Source organism: Oncorhynchus mykiss, chromosome 10 (assembly GCF_057628025.1).
Source record: "Oncorhynchus mykiss isolate SJ-2025 chromosome 10, ASM5762802v1, whole genome shotgun sequence".
Classification (NCBI taxonomy): domain Eukaryota; kingdom Metazoa; phylum Chordata; class Actinopteri; order Salmoniformes; family Salmonidae; genus Oncorhynchus; species Oncorhynchus mykiss.
This window is the reverse complement of record NC_143031.1, coordinates 3,440,001-3,455,000: the sequence shown is the minus strand read 5'-3', so window position 1 is coordinate 3,455,000 and position 15,000 is coordinate 3,440,001. Positions and strand designations below refer to the sequence as shown.

Below are 15,000 nucleotides of genomic sequence, written 5' to 3'. Positions count from 1 at the left end.
GGGGTTACTATAGTTACATACCTGGTGTCTGTAGGGGTTACTATAGTTACATACCTGGTGTCTGTAGGGGTTATTATAGTTACATACCTGGTGTCTGTACCTGTCTGTAGGGGTTACTATAGTTACATACCTGGTGTCTGTACCTGTCTGTAAGGTTTACTATAGTTACATACCTGGTGTCTGTAGTGGTTACTATAGTTACATACCTGGTGTCTGTAGTGATTACTATAGTTACATACCTGGTGTCTGTACCTGTCTGTAGGGTTTACTATAGTGACATACCTGGTGTCTGTACCTGTCTGTAGGGTTTACTATAGTTACATACCTGGTGTCTGTAGGAGTTACTATAGTTACATACCTGGTGTCTGTAGGGGTTACTATAGTTACATACCTGGTGTCTCTACCCGTCTGTAGTGGTAGGGGTTGATACAGATGTCTTTCTGTTTGGATCCGAAGGCGAATTGGCAGCACTCCAAGGCCTTGAGTTCATGATGAGACTGTAGGTCAGGCCACCTCCACACTCTGCAGTAGATGACGTGGGGGAGACCTTTACGATGGGATACCTGGAGACGACCGTCCAGAGACCGAGGGATCGTCACACACTTACCTGGTGGAAGAGGTAGAGAGGGGTTCAGAGACACATAAAGGAGATGGAGGAGGTAGAGAGGGGGGTCAGAGACATATAGAAGAGATGGAGGAGGTAGAGAGGGGGTCAGAGACATATAGAGGAGATGGAGGAGGTAGAGAGAGGGTCAGATACACATAGAGGAGATGGAGGAGGTAGAGAGGGAGGTCAGATACACATAGAGGAGATGGAGGAGGAAGAGAGGGGGGTCAGAGACACAAGGAGGAGATGGAGGAGGTAGAGAGGGGGGTCAGATACACATAGAGGAGATGGAGGAGGTAGAGAGGGGGGTCAGAGACAAATAGAGGAGATGGAGGAGGTAGAGAGAGGGTCAGATACACATAGAGGAGATGGAGGAGGTAGAGAGGGAGTCAGAGACATATAGAGGAGATGGAGGAGGTAGAGAGGGGTTCAGAGACACATAAAGGAGATGGAGGAGGTAGAGAGGGGGGTCAGAGACATATAGAGGAGATGGAGGAGGTAGAGAGGGGGTCAGAGACATATAGAGGAGATGGAGGAGGTAGAGAGGGGGTCAGAGACACAGAGGAGATGGAGGAGGTAGAGAGGGGGGCAGAGACACAGAGGAGGAAGAAGAGGTAGAGAGGGGGTCAGAGACACATAGGGGAGATGGAGGAGGTAGAGAGGGGGGTCAGAGACACAGAGGAGATGGAGGAGGTAGAGAGGGGGGTCAGAAAAACATAGAGGAGATGGAGGAGGTAGAGAGGGGGTCAGATACACATAGAGGAGATGGAAGAGGTAGAGAGGGGTTCAGAGACACATAGAGGAGATGGAGGAGGTAGAGAGGGGGTCAGAGACACATAGAGGAGATGGAGGAGGTAGAAAGAGGGGTCAGAAACACAGAGAGGAGATGGAGGAGGTAGAGAGAGGGTCAGAGACACAGAGGAGATGGAGGAGGTAGAGACGGGGTCAGAGACATATAGAGGAGATGGAGGAGGTAGAGAAGGAGGTCAGATACACATAGAGGAGATGGAGGAGGTAGAGAGAGGGTCAGAGACACATAGAGGAGATGGAGGAGGTAGAGAGGGAGGTCAGATACACATAGAGGAGATGGAGGAGGTAGAGAGGGGGGTCAGAGACATATAGAGGAGATGGAGGAGGTAGAGAGGGGGTCAGAGACATATAGAGGAGATGGAGGAGGTAGAGAGGGGGTCAGAGACACATAGAGGAGATGGAGGAGGTAGAGAGGGGGGCCAGAGACACAGAGGAGGAAGAAGAGGTAGAGAGGGGGTCAGAGACACATAGAGGAGATGGAGGAGGTAGAGAGGGGGGTCAGAGACACATAGAGGAGATGGAGGAGGTAGAGAGGGGGTCAGAGACATATAGAGGAGATGGAGGAGGTAGAGTGGGGGTCAGAGACACATAGAGGAGATGGAGGAGGTAGAGAGGGGGGGCAGAGACACAGAGGAGGAAGAAGAGGTAGAGAGGGGGTCAGAGACACATAGGGGAGATGGAGGGGGTAGAGTGGGGGGGGCAGAGACACAGAGGAGGAAGAAGAGGTAGAGAGGGGGGCAGAGACACAGAGGAGGAAGAAGAGGTAGAGAGGGGGGTCAGAGACACAGAGGAGATGGCGGAGGTAGAGAGAGGGTCAGAGACACATAGAGGAGATGGAGGAGGTAGAGAGGGGGGGCAGAGACACAGAGGAGGAAGAAGAGGTAGAGAGGGGGTCAGAGACACAGGGGAGATGGAGGAGGTAGAGAGGGGGGTCAGAGACACAGAGGAGATGGAGGAGGTAGAGAGGGGGGTCAGAGACACATAGAGGAGATGGAGGAGGTAGAGAGGGGGTCAAATACACATAGAGGAGATGGAGGAGGTAGAGAGGTGGGTCAGAGACACATAAAGGATATGGAGGAGGTAGAGAGGGGTTCAGAGACACATAGAGGAGATGGAGGAGGTAGAGAGGGGGTCAGAGACACAGAGGAGATGGAGGAGGTAGAGAGAGGGTCAGAGACACAGAGGAGATGGAGGAGGTAGAGAGAGGGTCAGAGACACAGAGGAGATGGAGGAGGTAGAGAGAGGGGTCAGAGACATATAGAGGAGATGGAGGAGGTAGAGAGGGGGGTCAAAGACACATAGAGGAGATGGAGGTGGTAGAGAGGGGGTCAGAGACACAGAGGAGATGGAGGAGGTAGAGAGGGGGTCAGATACACATAGAGGAGATGGAGGAGGTAGAGAGAGGGTCAGAGACACAGAGGAGATGGAGGAGGTAGAGAGGGAGGTCAGATACACATAGAGGAGATGGAGGAGGTAGAGAGAGGGTCAGATACACATAGAGGAGATGGAGGAGGTAGAGAGGGGGGTCAGATACACATAGAGGAGATGGAGGAGGTAGAGAGGGGGTCAGATACACATAGAGGAGATGGAGGAGGTAGAGAGGGAGGTCAGATGAACATAGAGGAGATGGAGGAGGTAGAGAGAGGGTCAGATACACAAGGAGGAGATGGAGGAGGTAGAGAGAGGGTCAGATACACATAGAGGAGATGGAGGAGGTAGAGAGAGGGTCAGAGACACATAGAGGAGATGGAGGAGGTAGAGAGAGGGTCAGATACACATAGAGGAGATGGAGGAGGTAGAGAGAGGGTCAGATACACATAGAGGAGATGGAGGAGGTAGAGAGAGGGCAGATACACAGAGGAGGAAGTGAGAGAGGTAGAGAGGGTGTCAGATACACATAGAGGAGGAAGTGAGAGAGGTAGAGAGGGAGGTCAGATACACATAGAGGAGATGGAGGAGGTAGAGAGAGGGTCAGATACACATAGAGGAGATGGAGGAGGTAGAGAGAGGGTCAGATACACATAGAGGAGGAAGTGAGAGAGGTAGAGAGGGGTCAGATACACATAGAGGAGATGGAGGAGGTAGAGAGGGGAGTCAGAGACACATAGAGGAGATGGAGGAGGTAGAGAGAGGGTCAGATACACATAGAGGAGATGGAGGAGGTAGAGAGAGGGTCAGATACACATAGAGGAGATGGAAGAGGTAGAGAGGGGGGTCAGAGACACATAGAGGAGGAAGTGAGAGAGGTCAGAGACACATAGAGGAGGAAGTGAGAGAAGTAGAGAGGGGGTCAGATACACATAGAGGAGGAAGTGAGAGAGGTTGGATACACATAGAGGAGGAAGTGAGAGAGGTTGGATACACATAGAGGAGGAAGTGAGAGAGGTAGAGAGGGGGTCAGAGACACATAGAGGAGGAAGTGAGAGAGGTCAGATACACATAGAGGAGGAAGTGAGAGAGGTAGAGAGGGAGTCAGATACACATAGAGGTGGGGGGGGGGGTTTGGATGGACAGAAACACTTCAAATTTGACATTTAACAGTCATTTCCAATTGAGCTGAATGACCTCCACTAACACAGCTGATATCTGCGGTGTTTCCCTTGAATGACCTCCACTAACACGGACACAGATGATATCTGCAGTGTTTCCCTGAATGACCTCCACTAACACGGTCACAGCTGATATCTGCAGTGTTTCCCTGAATGACCTCCACTAACACGGGCACAGCTGATATCTGCAGTGTTTCCCTGAATGACCTCCACTAACACGGTCACAGCTGATATCTGCAGTGTTTCCCTGAATGACCTCAGCTAACACGGTCACAGCTGATATCTGCAGTGTTTCCCTGAATGACCTCCACTAACACTGTCACAGCTGATATCTGCAGTGTTTCCCTGAATGACCTCCACTAACACGGTCACAGCTGATATCTGCAGTGTTTCCCTGAATTACCTCCACTAACACGGTCACAGCTGATATCTGCAGTGTTTCCCTGAATGACCTCCACTAACACGGTCACAGCTGATATCTGCAGTGTTTCCCTGAATGACCTCCACTAACACGGTCACAGCTGATATCTGCAGTGTTTCCCTGAATGACCTCCACTAACACTGTCACAGCTGATATCTGCAGTGTTTCCCTGAATGACCTCCACTAACACGGTCACAGCTGATATATGCAGTGTTTCCCTGAATGACCTCCACTAACACGGTCACAGCTGATATCTGCAGTGTTTCCCTGAATGACCTCCACTAACACGGTCACAGCTGATATCTGCAGTGTTTCTCTGAATGACCTCCACTAACACGGTCAAAGCAGATATCTGCAGTGTTTCCCTGAATGACCTCCACTAACACAGCTGATATCTGCAGTGTTTCCCTGAATGACCTCCACTAACACGGTCACAGCTGATATCTGCAGTGTTTCCCTGAATGACCTCCACTAACACGGTCACAGCTGATATCTGCAGTGTTTCCCTGAATGACCTCCACTAACACGGTCACAGCTGATATCTGCAGTGTTTCCCTGAATGACCTCAAATAACACGGTCACAGCTGATATCTGCAGTGTTTCCCTGAATGACCTCCACTAACACGGTCACAGCTGATATCTGCAGCGTTTCCCTGAATGACCTCCACTAACACTGTCACAGCTGATATCTGCAGTGTTTCCCTGAATGACCTCCACTAACACGGTCACAGCTGATATCTGCAGTGTTTCCCTGAATGACCTCCACTAACACGGTCACAGCTGATATCTGCAGTGTTTCCCTGAATTACCTCCACTAACACGGTCACAGCTGATATCTGCAGTGTTTCCCTGAATGACCTCCACTAACACGGTCACAGCTGATATCTGCAGTGTTTCCCTGAATGACCTCCACTAACACGGTCACAGCTGATATCTGCAGTGTTTCCCTGAATGACCTCCACTAACACTGTCACAGCTGATATCTGCAGTGTTTCCCTGAATGACCTCCACTAACACGGTCACAGCTGATATATGCAGTGTTTCCCTGAATGACCTCCACTAACACGGTCACAGCTGATATCTGCAGTGTTTCCCTGAATGACCTCCACTAACACGGTCACAGCTGATATCTGCAGTGTTTCTCTGAATGACCTCCACTAACACGGTCAAAGCAGATATCTGCAGTGTTTCCCTGAATGACCTCCACTAACACAGCTGATATCTGCAGTGTTTCCCTGAATGACCTCCACTAACACGGTCACAGCTGATATCTGCAGTGTTTCCCTGAATGACCTCCACTAACACGGTCACAGCTGATATCTGCAGTGTTTCCCTGAATGACCTCCACTAACACGGTCACAGCTGATATCTGCAGTGTTTCCCTGAATGACCTCAAATAACACGGTCACAGCTGATATCTGCAGTGTTTCCCTGAATGACCTCCACTAACACGGTCACAGCTGATATCTGCAGTGGTTCCCTGAATGACCTCCACTAACACGGTCACAGCTGATATCTGCAGTGTTTCCCTGAATGACCTCCACTAACACAGCTGATATCTGCAGTGTTTCCCTGAATGACCTCCACTACCAAGGTCACAGCTGATATCTGCAGTGTTTCCCTGAATGACCTCCACTAACACGGTCACAGCTGATATCTGCAGTGTTTCCCTGAATGACCTCCACTAACACAGCTGATATCTGCAGTGTTTCCCTGAATGACCTCCACTACCACGGTCACAGCTGATATCTGCAGTGTTTCCCTGAATGACCTCCACTAACACGGTCACAGCTGATATCTGCAGTGTTTCCCTGAATGACCTCCACTAACACAGCTGATATCTGCAGTGTTTCCCTGAATGACCTCCACTAACACGGTCACAGCTGATATCTGCAGTGTTTCCCTGAATGACCTCCACTAACACGGACACAGATGATATCTGCAGTGTTTCTCTGAATGACCTCCACTAACACGGTTACAGCTGATATCTGCAGTGTTTCCCTGAATGAACTCCACTAACACGGTCACAGCTGATATCTGCAGTGTTTCCCTGAATGACCTTCACTAACACGGTCACAGCTGATATCTGCAGTGTTTCCCTGAATGACCTCCACTAACACGGTCACAGCTGATATCTGCAGTGTTTCCCTGAATGACCTCCACTACCACGGTCACAGCTGATATCTGCAGTGTTTCCCTGAATGACCTCCACTAACACGGTCACAGCTGATATCTGCAGTGTTTCCCTGAATGACCTCCACTAACACGGTCACAGCTGATATCTGCAGTGTTTCCCTGAATGACCTCCGCTAACACTGTCACAGCTGATATCTGCAGTGTTTCCCTGAATGACCTCCACTAACACGGTCACAGCTGATATCTGCAGTGTTTCCCTGAATGACCTCCACTAACACGGTCACAGCTGATATCTGCAGTGTTTCTCTGAATGACCTCCACTACCACGGTCACAGCTGATATCTGCAGTGTTTCCCTGAATGACCTCCACTAACACGGTCACAGCTGATATCTGCAGTGTTTCCCTGAATGACCTCCACTAACACGGTCACAGCTGATATCTGCAGTGTTTCCCTGAATGACCTCCACTAACACTGTCACAGCTGATATCTGCAGTGTTTCCCTGAATGACCTCCACTACCACGGTCACAGCTGATATCTGCAGTGTTTCCCTGAATGACCTCCACTAACACAGTCACAGCTGATATCTGCAGTGTTTCCCTGAATTACCTCCACTAACACGGACACAGATGATATCTGCAGTGTTTCCCTGAATGACCTCCACTAACACGGGCACAGCTGATATCTGCAGTGTTTCCCTGAATGACCTCCACTAACACGGTCACAGCTGATATCTGCAGTGTTTCTCTGAATGACCTCCACTAACACGGTCACAGCTGATATCTGCAGTGTTTCCCTGAATGACCTCCACTAACACGGTCACAGCTGATATCTGCAGTGTTTCCCTGAATGACCTCCACTAACACAGCTGATATCTGCAGTGTTTCCCTGAATGACCTCCACTAACACGGTCACAGCTGATATCTGCAGTGTTTCCCTGAATGACCTCCACTAACACGGTCACAGCTGATATCTGCAGTGTTTCCCTGAATGACCTCCACTAACACGGTCACAGCTGATATCTGCAGTGTTTCCCTGAATGACCTCCACTAACACAGCTGATATCTGCAGTGTTTCCCTGAATGACCTCCACTAACACGGTCACAGCTGATATCTGCAGTGTTTCCCTGAATGACCTCCACTAACACGGACACAGATGATATCTGCAGTGTTTCTCTGAATGACCTCCACTAACACGGTTACAGCTGATATCTGCAGTGTTTCCCTGAATGAACTCCACTAACACGGTCACAGCTGATATCTGCAGTGTTTCCCTGAATGACCTTCACTAACACGGTCACAGCTGATATCTGCAGTGTTTCCCTGAATGACCTCCACTAACACGGTCACAGCTGATATCTGCAGTGTTTCCCTGAATGACCTCCACTACCACGGTCACAGCTGATATCTGCAGTGTTTCCCTGAATGACCTCCACTAACACGGTCACAGCTGATATCTGCAGTGTTTCCCTGAATGACCTCCACTAACACGGTCACAGCTGATATCTGCAGTGTTTCCCTGAATGACCTCCGCTAACACTGTCACAGCTGATATCTGCAGTGTTTCCCTGAATGACCTCCACTAACACGGTCACAGCTGATATCTGCAGTGTTTCCCTGAATGACCTCCACTAACACGGTCACAGCTGATATCTGCAGTGTTTCTCTGAATGACCTCCACTACCACGGTCACAGCTGATATCTGCAGTGTTTCCCTGAATGACCTCCACTAACACGGTCACAGCTGATATCTGCAGTGTTTCCCTGAATGACCTCCACTAACACGGTCACAGCTGATATCTGCAGTGTTTCCCTGAATGACCTCCACTAACACTGTCACAGCTGATATCTGCAGTGTTTCCCTGAATGACCTCCACTACCACGGTCACAGCTGATATCTGCAGTGTTTCCCTGAATGACCTCCACTAACACAGTCACAGCTGATATCTGCAGTGTTTCCCTGAATTACCTCCACTAACACGGACACAGATGATATCTGCAGTGTTTCCCTGAATGACCTCCACTAACACGGGCACAGCTGATATCTGCAGTGTTTCCCTGAATGACCTCCACTAACACGGTCACAGCTGATATCTGCAGTGTTTCTCTGAATGACCTCCACTAACACGGTCACAGCTGATATCTGCAGTGTTTCCCTGAATGACCTCCACTAACACGGTCACAGCTGATATCTGCAGTGTTTCCCTGAATTACCTCCACTAACACGGTCACAGCTGATATCTGCAGTGTTTCCCTGAATGACCTCCACTAACACGGTCACAGCTGATATCTGCAGTGTTTCCCTGAATGACCTCCACTAACACTGTCACAGCTGATATCTGCAGTGTTTCCCTGAATGACCTCCACTAACACGGTCACAGCTGATATATGCAGTGTTTCCCTGAATGACCTCCACTAACACGGTCACAGCTGATATCTGCAGTGTTTCCCTGAATGACCTCCACTAACACGGTCACAGCTGATATCTGCAGTTTCCCTGAATGACCTCCACTAACACGGTCACAGCTGATATATGCAGTGTTTCCCTGAATGACCTCCACTAACACGGTCACAGCTGATATCTGCAGTGTTTCCCTGAATGACCTCCACTAACACGGTCACAGCTGATATCTGCAGTGTTTCTCTGAATGACCTCCACTAACACGGTCACAGCGTCATCGAGAGTGGAACAGGAACAGGAACAGGAACAGGCTCCGATTGTGTTCCGGCTTTAACTATTTTCTCCTCACAATGATATTTAAATCCAGATCTACGAAAGGACAGAGAATAACACACACCACACCACACATACACACACATGAACACACATACACACCACACCACACATACACACACATGAACACACATACACACCACACCACACACACACACACAACACCACACATACACACACACAACACCACACATACACACACACAACACCACACATCCTCACCACACCACACATACACACACACAACACCACACATACACACACACAACACCACACATACACACCACACCACACATACACACACACAACACCACACATACACACACATGAACACACACACAACACCACACATACACACACACACAACACCACACATACACACACATGAACACACACACACACATACACACCACACCACACATACACACACACACACACACAAACCACACCACACACACCACACCACACACACACCACACACCCCACACCACACACACACACACGAACACACACACACACACACACAACACCACACATACACACACACAACACCACACATACACACACACACACAACACCACACATCCTCACCACACCACACATACACACACACAACACCACACATACACACACACAACACCACACATACACACCACACCACACATACACACACACACAACACCACACATACACACACATGAACACACACACAACACCACACATACACACACACACACAACACCACACATACACACACATGAACACACACACACACATACACACCACACCACACATACACACACACAAACCACACCACACACACCACACCACACACACACCACACACCCCACACCACACACCACACACACACACACGAACACACACACACACACACACAACACCACACATACACACACACAACACCACACATACACACACACACAACACCACACATACACACACACAACACCACACATACACACCACACCACACACACACCACACACCCCACACCACACCACACACACACACACGAACACACATACACAAACCACACCACACACACCACACACCACACACACACCACACACCCCACAAACCACACCACACCACACCACACACACACAGCCCCTCACTGGGTTTTCCGGGGCAACTGAGAGCTCTCTCCAGCTCCTCCATCGCTCCTTTCTTCTTCTTTACTTTCTTCACCAGGGAGTCCACAGCCTTCTCCGCCCACTTCTCCTCTTCATCGCCCTGTTTCCATCCCAGCAGCCTCTTCACCGCTGGACTGGTGAAGGAGAAGAGGGACGTAATGGAGGTGGACGAGTGCATAATGGAGGGAATGGGATGGACGGAGGTGAGAGAGGGGGGAGAAGGGGATAGTGGGAATGGGATGGATGGAGGTGAGAGAGGGGGGAAGAAGGGGATAGTGGGAATGGGATGGACGGAGGTGAGAGAGGGGGAAAGAAGGGGATAGTGGGAATGGGATGGACGGAGGTGAGAGAGGGGGGAGAAGGGGATAGAGGGAATGGGATGGACGGAGGTGAGAGAGGGGGGAAGAAGGGGATAGTGGGAATGGGATGGACGGAGGTGAGAGAGGGGGGGAGAAGGGGATAGAGGGAATGGGATGGACGGAGGTGAGGGAGGGGGGAGAAGGGGATAGAGGGAATGGGATGGACGGAGGTGAGAGAGGGGGGAAGAAGGGGATAGTGGGAATGGGATGGATGGAGGTGAGAGAGGGGGGAAGAAGGGGATGGAGGGAATGGGATGGATGGAGGTGAGAGAGGGGGGAAGAAGGGGATAGTGGGAATGGGATGGACGGAGGTGAGAGAGGGGGGAAGAAGGGGATAGTGGGAATGGGATGGACGGAGGTGAGAGAGGGGGGAAGAAGGGGATAGAGGGAATGGGATGGACGGAGGTGAGAGAGGGGGGAGAAGGGGATGGAGGGAATGGGATGGATTAACTTCCACGCAGGTAGAGGAGTGAGGGAAGTTCGGGTTATTTGGTTCCGTTTGTGCTTCCCAAAGAGAAAAGGAGTAGGGAGGAACGTCTGGAACGGAGGTGGGAATGTTGGAACGCTGCCACCATCCCAAATATCTTATTTTTCTTCTCTCTCTCTCTCTCTCTTTCTTTCTTCTTCTCTCTCTCTCTCTCTCTCTCTCTCTTTTTGTTTCTTCTTCTCTCTCTTTCAGTTTCTTCTCTCTCTCAATTCAATTCAATTCAATTCAAGGGCTATATCTCTCTCTCTCCTTCTTTCTGTCTGTCTCCTGGTCTGGTCAGAATGGTATCCTCCTGTAAATGAATGTTATTCCTCACACAGTCAGAAGTCCCGGTCGGGTTTCAGACATCTAGCCAGAGAAGAAAGGGACAGAGTTAGGTGCTAATTTGACACACATTCAAGATTGATTTTGTTAGGAGATAATTAGGGCTGGGATAATGAATCAAGTCTATGGGGGCTGTAGGGATTATATATCAAATCAGTCATCAAGTCTATGGGGACTGTAGGGATTATATATCAAATCAGTCATCAACTCTATGGGGACTGTAGGGATTATATATCAAATCAGTCATCAAGTCTATGGGGACTGTAGGGATTATATATCAAATCAGTCATCAAGTCTATGGGGACTGTAGGGATTATATATCAAATCAGTCATCAAGTCTATGGGGACTGTAGGGATTATATATCAAATCAGTCATCAAGTCTATGGGGACTGTAGGGATTATATATCAAATCAGTCATCAAGTCTATGGGGACTGTAGGGATTATATATCAAATCAGTCATCAAGTCTATGGGGACTGTAGGGATTATATATCAAATCAGTCATCAAGTCTATGGGGACTGTAGGGATTATATATCAAATCAGTCATCAACTCTATGGGGACTGTAGGGATTATATATCAAATCAGTCATCAAGTCTATGGGGACTGTAGGGATTATATATAAAATCAGTCATCAAGTCTATGGGGACTGTAGGGATTATATATCAAATCAGTCATCAAGTCTATGGGGACTGTAGGGATTATATATCAAATCAGTCATCAACTCTATGGGGACTGTGGGGATTATATATCAAATCAGTCATCAAGTCTATGGGGACTGTAGGGATTATATATAAAATCAGTCATCAAGTCTATGGGGACTGTAGGGATTATATATCAAATCAGTCATCAAGTCTATGGGGTCTGTAGGGATTATATATAAAATCAGTCATCAAGTCTATGGGGACTGTAGGGATTATATATCAAATCAGTCATCAAGTCTATGGGGACTGTAGGGATTATATATCAAATCAGTCATCAACTCTATGGGGACTGTGGGGATTATATATCAAATCAGTCATCAAGTCTATGGGGACTGTAGGGATTATATATCAGATCAGTCAAATTGATTAATACGGTCAATTGTATATCAGCAGTTGGTTTACAGTAACCCAACCTATATTCCTCTTTCTTTCCCAGGACTCCCTATTTCTCTCTCTCTCCCCTCCCCCTCTCTCTCCCCCCTCTCCTCTCTCTCTCCCCCCTCTCCTCTCTCTCTCCCCCCTCTCATCTCTCTCCCCCCTCCCCTTCTCTCTCTGTCTGTTTTCGTCAGGCTGGTTAACGTCCAGCAAGGTTTTGCTACAAAACATAATGTGCCACTCAGCTACTGCACTATTCTTGATGGGAGGAGGACTCCGATATTGTCTTCTACTCCCTCCCCCTCTATCTCATATCTCTCCTTCTCCTTTTCTCCTACATACAACAACTGAGGGCTCTTTATTCCATTGTCAAACAGTCTAATGTAGCCAACACATAGTTGTCCAGCAGTTAGGTAGTTTATGTGGTCTTGTAAAAGGGAGTATTGTGGCTTCTTCCTCAGAACCCCTGGTTACTGTCGTTCCTCCTCAGAACCCCTGGCTACTGTCATTCCTCCTCAGAACCCCTGGTTCCTGTTGTTCTTCCTCAGAACCCCTGGCTACTGTCGTTCTTCCTCAGAACCCCTGGTTACTGTCGTTCTTCCTCAGAACCCCTGGTTACTGTCATTCCTCCTCAGAACCCCTGGCTACTGTCGTTCTTCCTCAGAACCCCTGGCTACTGTCGTTCTTCCTCAGAACCCCTGGCTACTGTCATTCCTCCTCAGAACCCCTGGTTCCTGTCATTCCTCCTCAGAACCCCTGGTTCCTGTCGTTCCTCCTCAGAACCCCTGGTTCCTGTCATTCCTCCTCAGAACCCCTGGTTCCTGTCGTTCCTCCTCAGAACCCCTGGTTCCTGTCGTTCCTCCTCAGAACCCCTGGTTCCTGTCAATCCTCCTCAGAACCCCTGGTTCCTGTTCTTCCTCAGAAACCCTGGTTCCTGTCGTTCCTCCTCAGAACCCCTGGTTCCTGTCAATCCTCCTCAGAACCCCTGGTTCCTGTTCTTCCTCAGAACCCCTGGTTCCTGTTCATCCTCAGAACCCCTGGTTACTGTCGTTCCTCCTCAGAACCCCTGGCTACTGTCATTCCTCCTCAGAACCCCTGGCTACTCTCATTCCTCCTCAGAACCCCTGGTTACTGTCGTTCCTCCTCAGAACCACTGGCTACTGTCGTTCCTCCTCAGAACCCCTGGCTACTGTCATTCCTCCTCAGAACCCCTGGCTACTCTCATTCCTCCTCAGAACCCCTGGTTACTGTCATTCCTCCTCAGAACCACTGGATACTGTCATTCCTCCTCAGAACCCCTGGCTACTGTCGTTCTTCCTCAGAACCCCTGGTTACTGTTCTTCCTCAGAACCCCTGGTTACTGTCGTTCCTCCTCAGAACCCCTGGTTCCCGTTGTTCCTCCTCAGAACCCCTGATTACTGTCATTCCCCCTCAGAACCCCTGGTTACTTTCGTTCCTCCTCAGAACCCCTGGTTACTGTCGTTCCTCCTCAGAACCCCTGGCTACTGTCGTTCCTCCTCAGAACCCTTGGTTCCTGTCGTTCCTCCTCAGAACCCCTGGTTCCTGTCATTCTTCCTCAGAACCCCTGGTTCTTGTTGTTCCTCCTCAGAACCCCTGGTTACTGTTGTTCTTCCTCAGAACCCCTGGCTACTGTCGTTCCTCCTCAGAACCCCTGGTTACTGTTGTTCTTCCTCAGAACCCCTGGCTACTGTTGTTCTTCCTCAGAACCCCTGGCTACTGTTGTTCCTCCTCAGAACCCCTGGTTACTGTTGTTCTTCCTTAGAACCCCTGGTTACTGTTGTTCTTCCTCAGAACCCCTTGCTACTGTTGTTCCTCCTCAGAACCCCTGGTTACTGTTGTTCTTCCTTAGAACCCCTGGCTACTGTCGTTCCTCCTCAGAACCCCTGGTTACGGTCGTTCCTCCTCAGAACCCCTGGTTACTGTTGTTCCTCCTCAGAACCCCTGGTTACTGTTGTTCCTCCTCAGAACCCCTGGTTACTGTTGTTCCTCCTAAGAACCCCTGGTTCCTGTTGTTCCTCCTCAGAACCCCTGGTTACTGTTGTTCCTCCTCAGAACCCCTGGTTACTGTTGTTCCTCCTCAGAACCCCTGGTTCCTGTTGTTCCTCCTCAGAACACCTGGTTCCTGTTTGTTCCTCCTCAGAACCCCTGGTTCCTGTTGTTCCTCCTCAGAACCCCTAGTTCCTGTTGTTTATCATCAGAACCACTGTTTACTGTCGTTCCTCAGAACACCTGGTTACTGTCGTTCCTCAGAACCCCTGGTTACTGTCGTTCCTCCTCAGAACCCCTGGTTACCGTCGTTCCTCCTCAGAACCCCTGGTTAC

General features: G+C 49.5%; 1 protein-coding gene across 4 annotated transcripts in view; it reads right to left on the bottom strand.

Annotated features, from left to right (window-relative positions):
- Positions 1 to 15,000, bottom strand: part of LOC118966680 (SMAD family member 9) — a 35,820-nt gene that overhangs the window by 18,472 nt on the left and 2,348 nt on the right. For 2 of the 4 annotated variants that reach the window (XM_036989460.2, XM_036989461.2), the window contains exons 1-2: positions 10,393 to 11,215; positions 392 to 607 (exon numbers count right to left, since the gene is read on the bottom strand). In XM_036989460.2, the coding sequence (XP_036845355.2) occupies positions 392 to 607; positions 10,393 to 10,588 (412 nt within the window). In that variant the 5' untranslated portion in view covers positions 10,589 to 11,215. Of the gene's footprint in view, positions 1 to 391; positions 608 to 10,392; positions 11,216 to 15,000 lie in introns of those variants that run through there. The other 2 variants (XM_090188773.1, XM_090188774.1) reach the window with 1 other exon arrangement.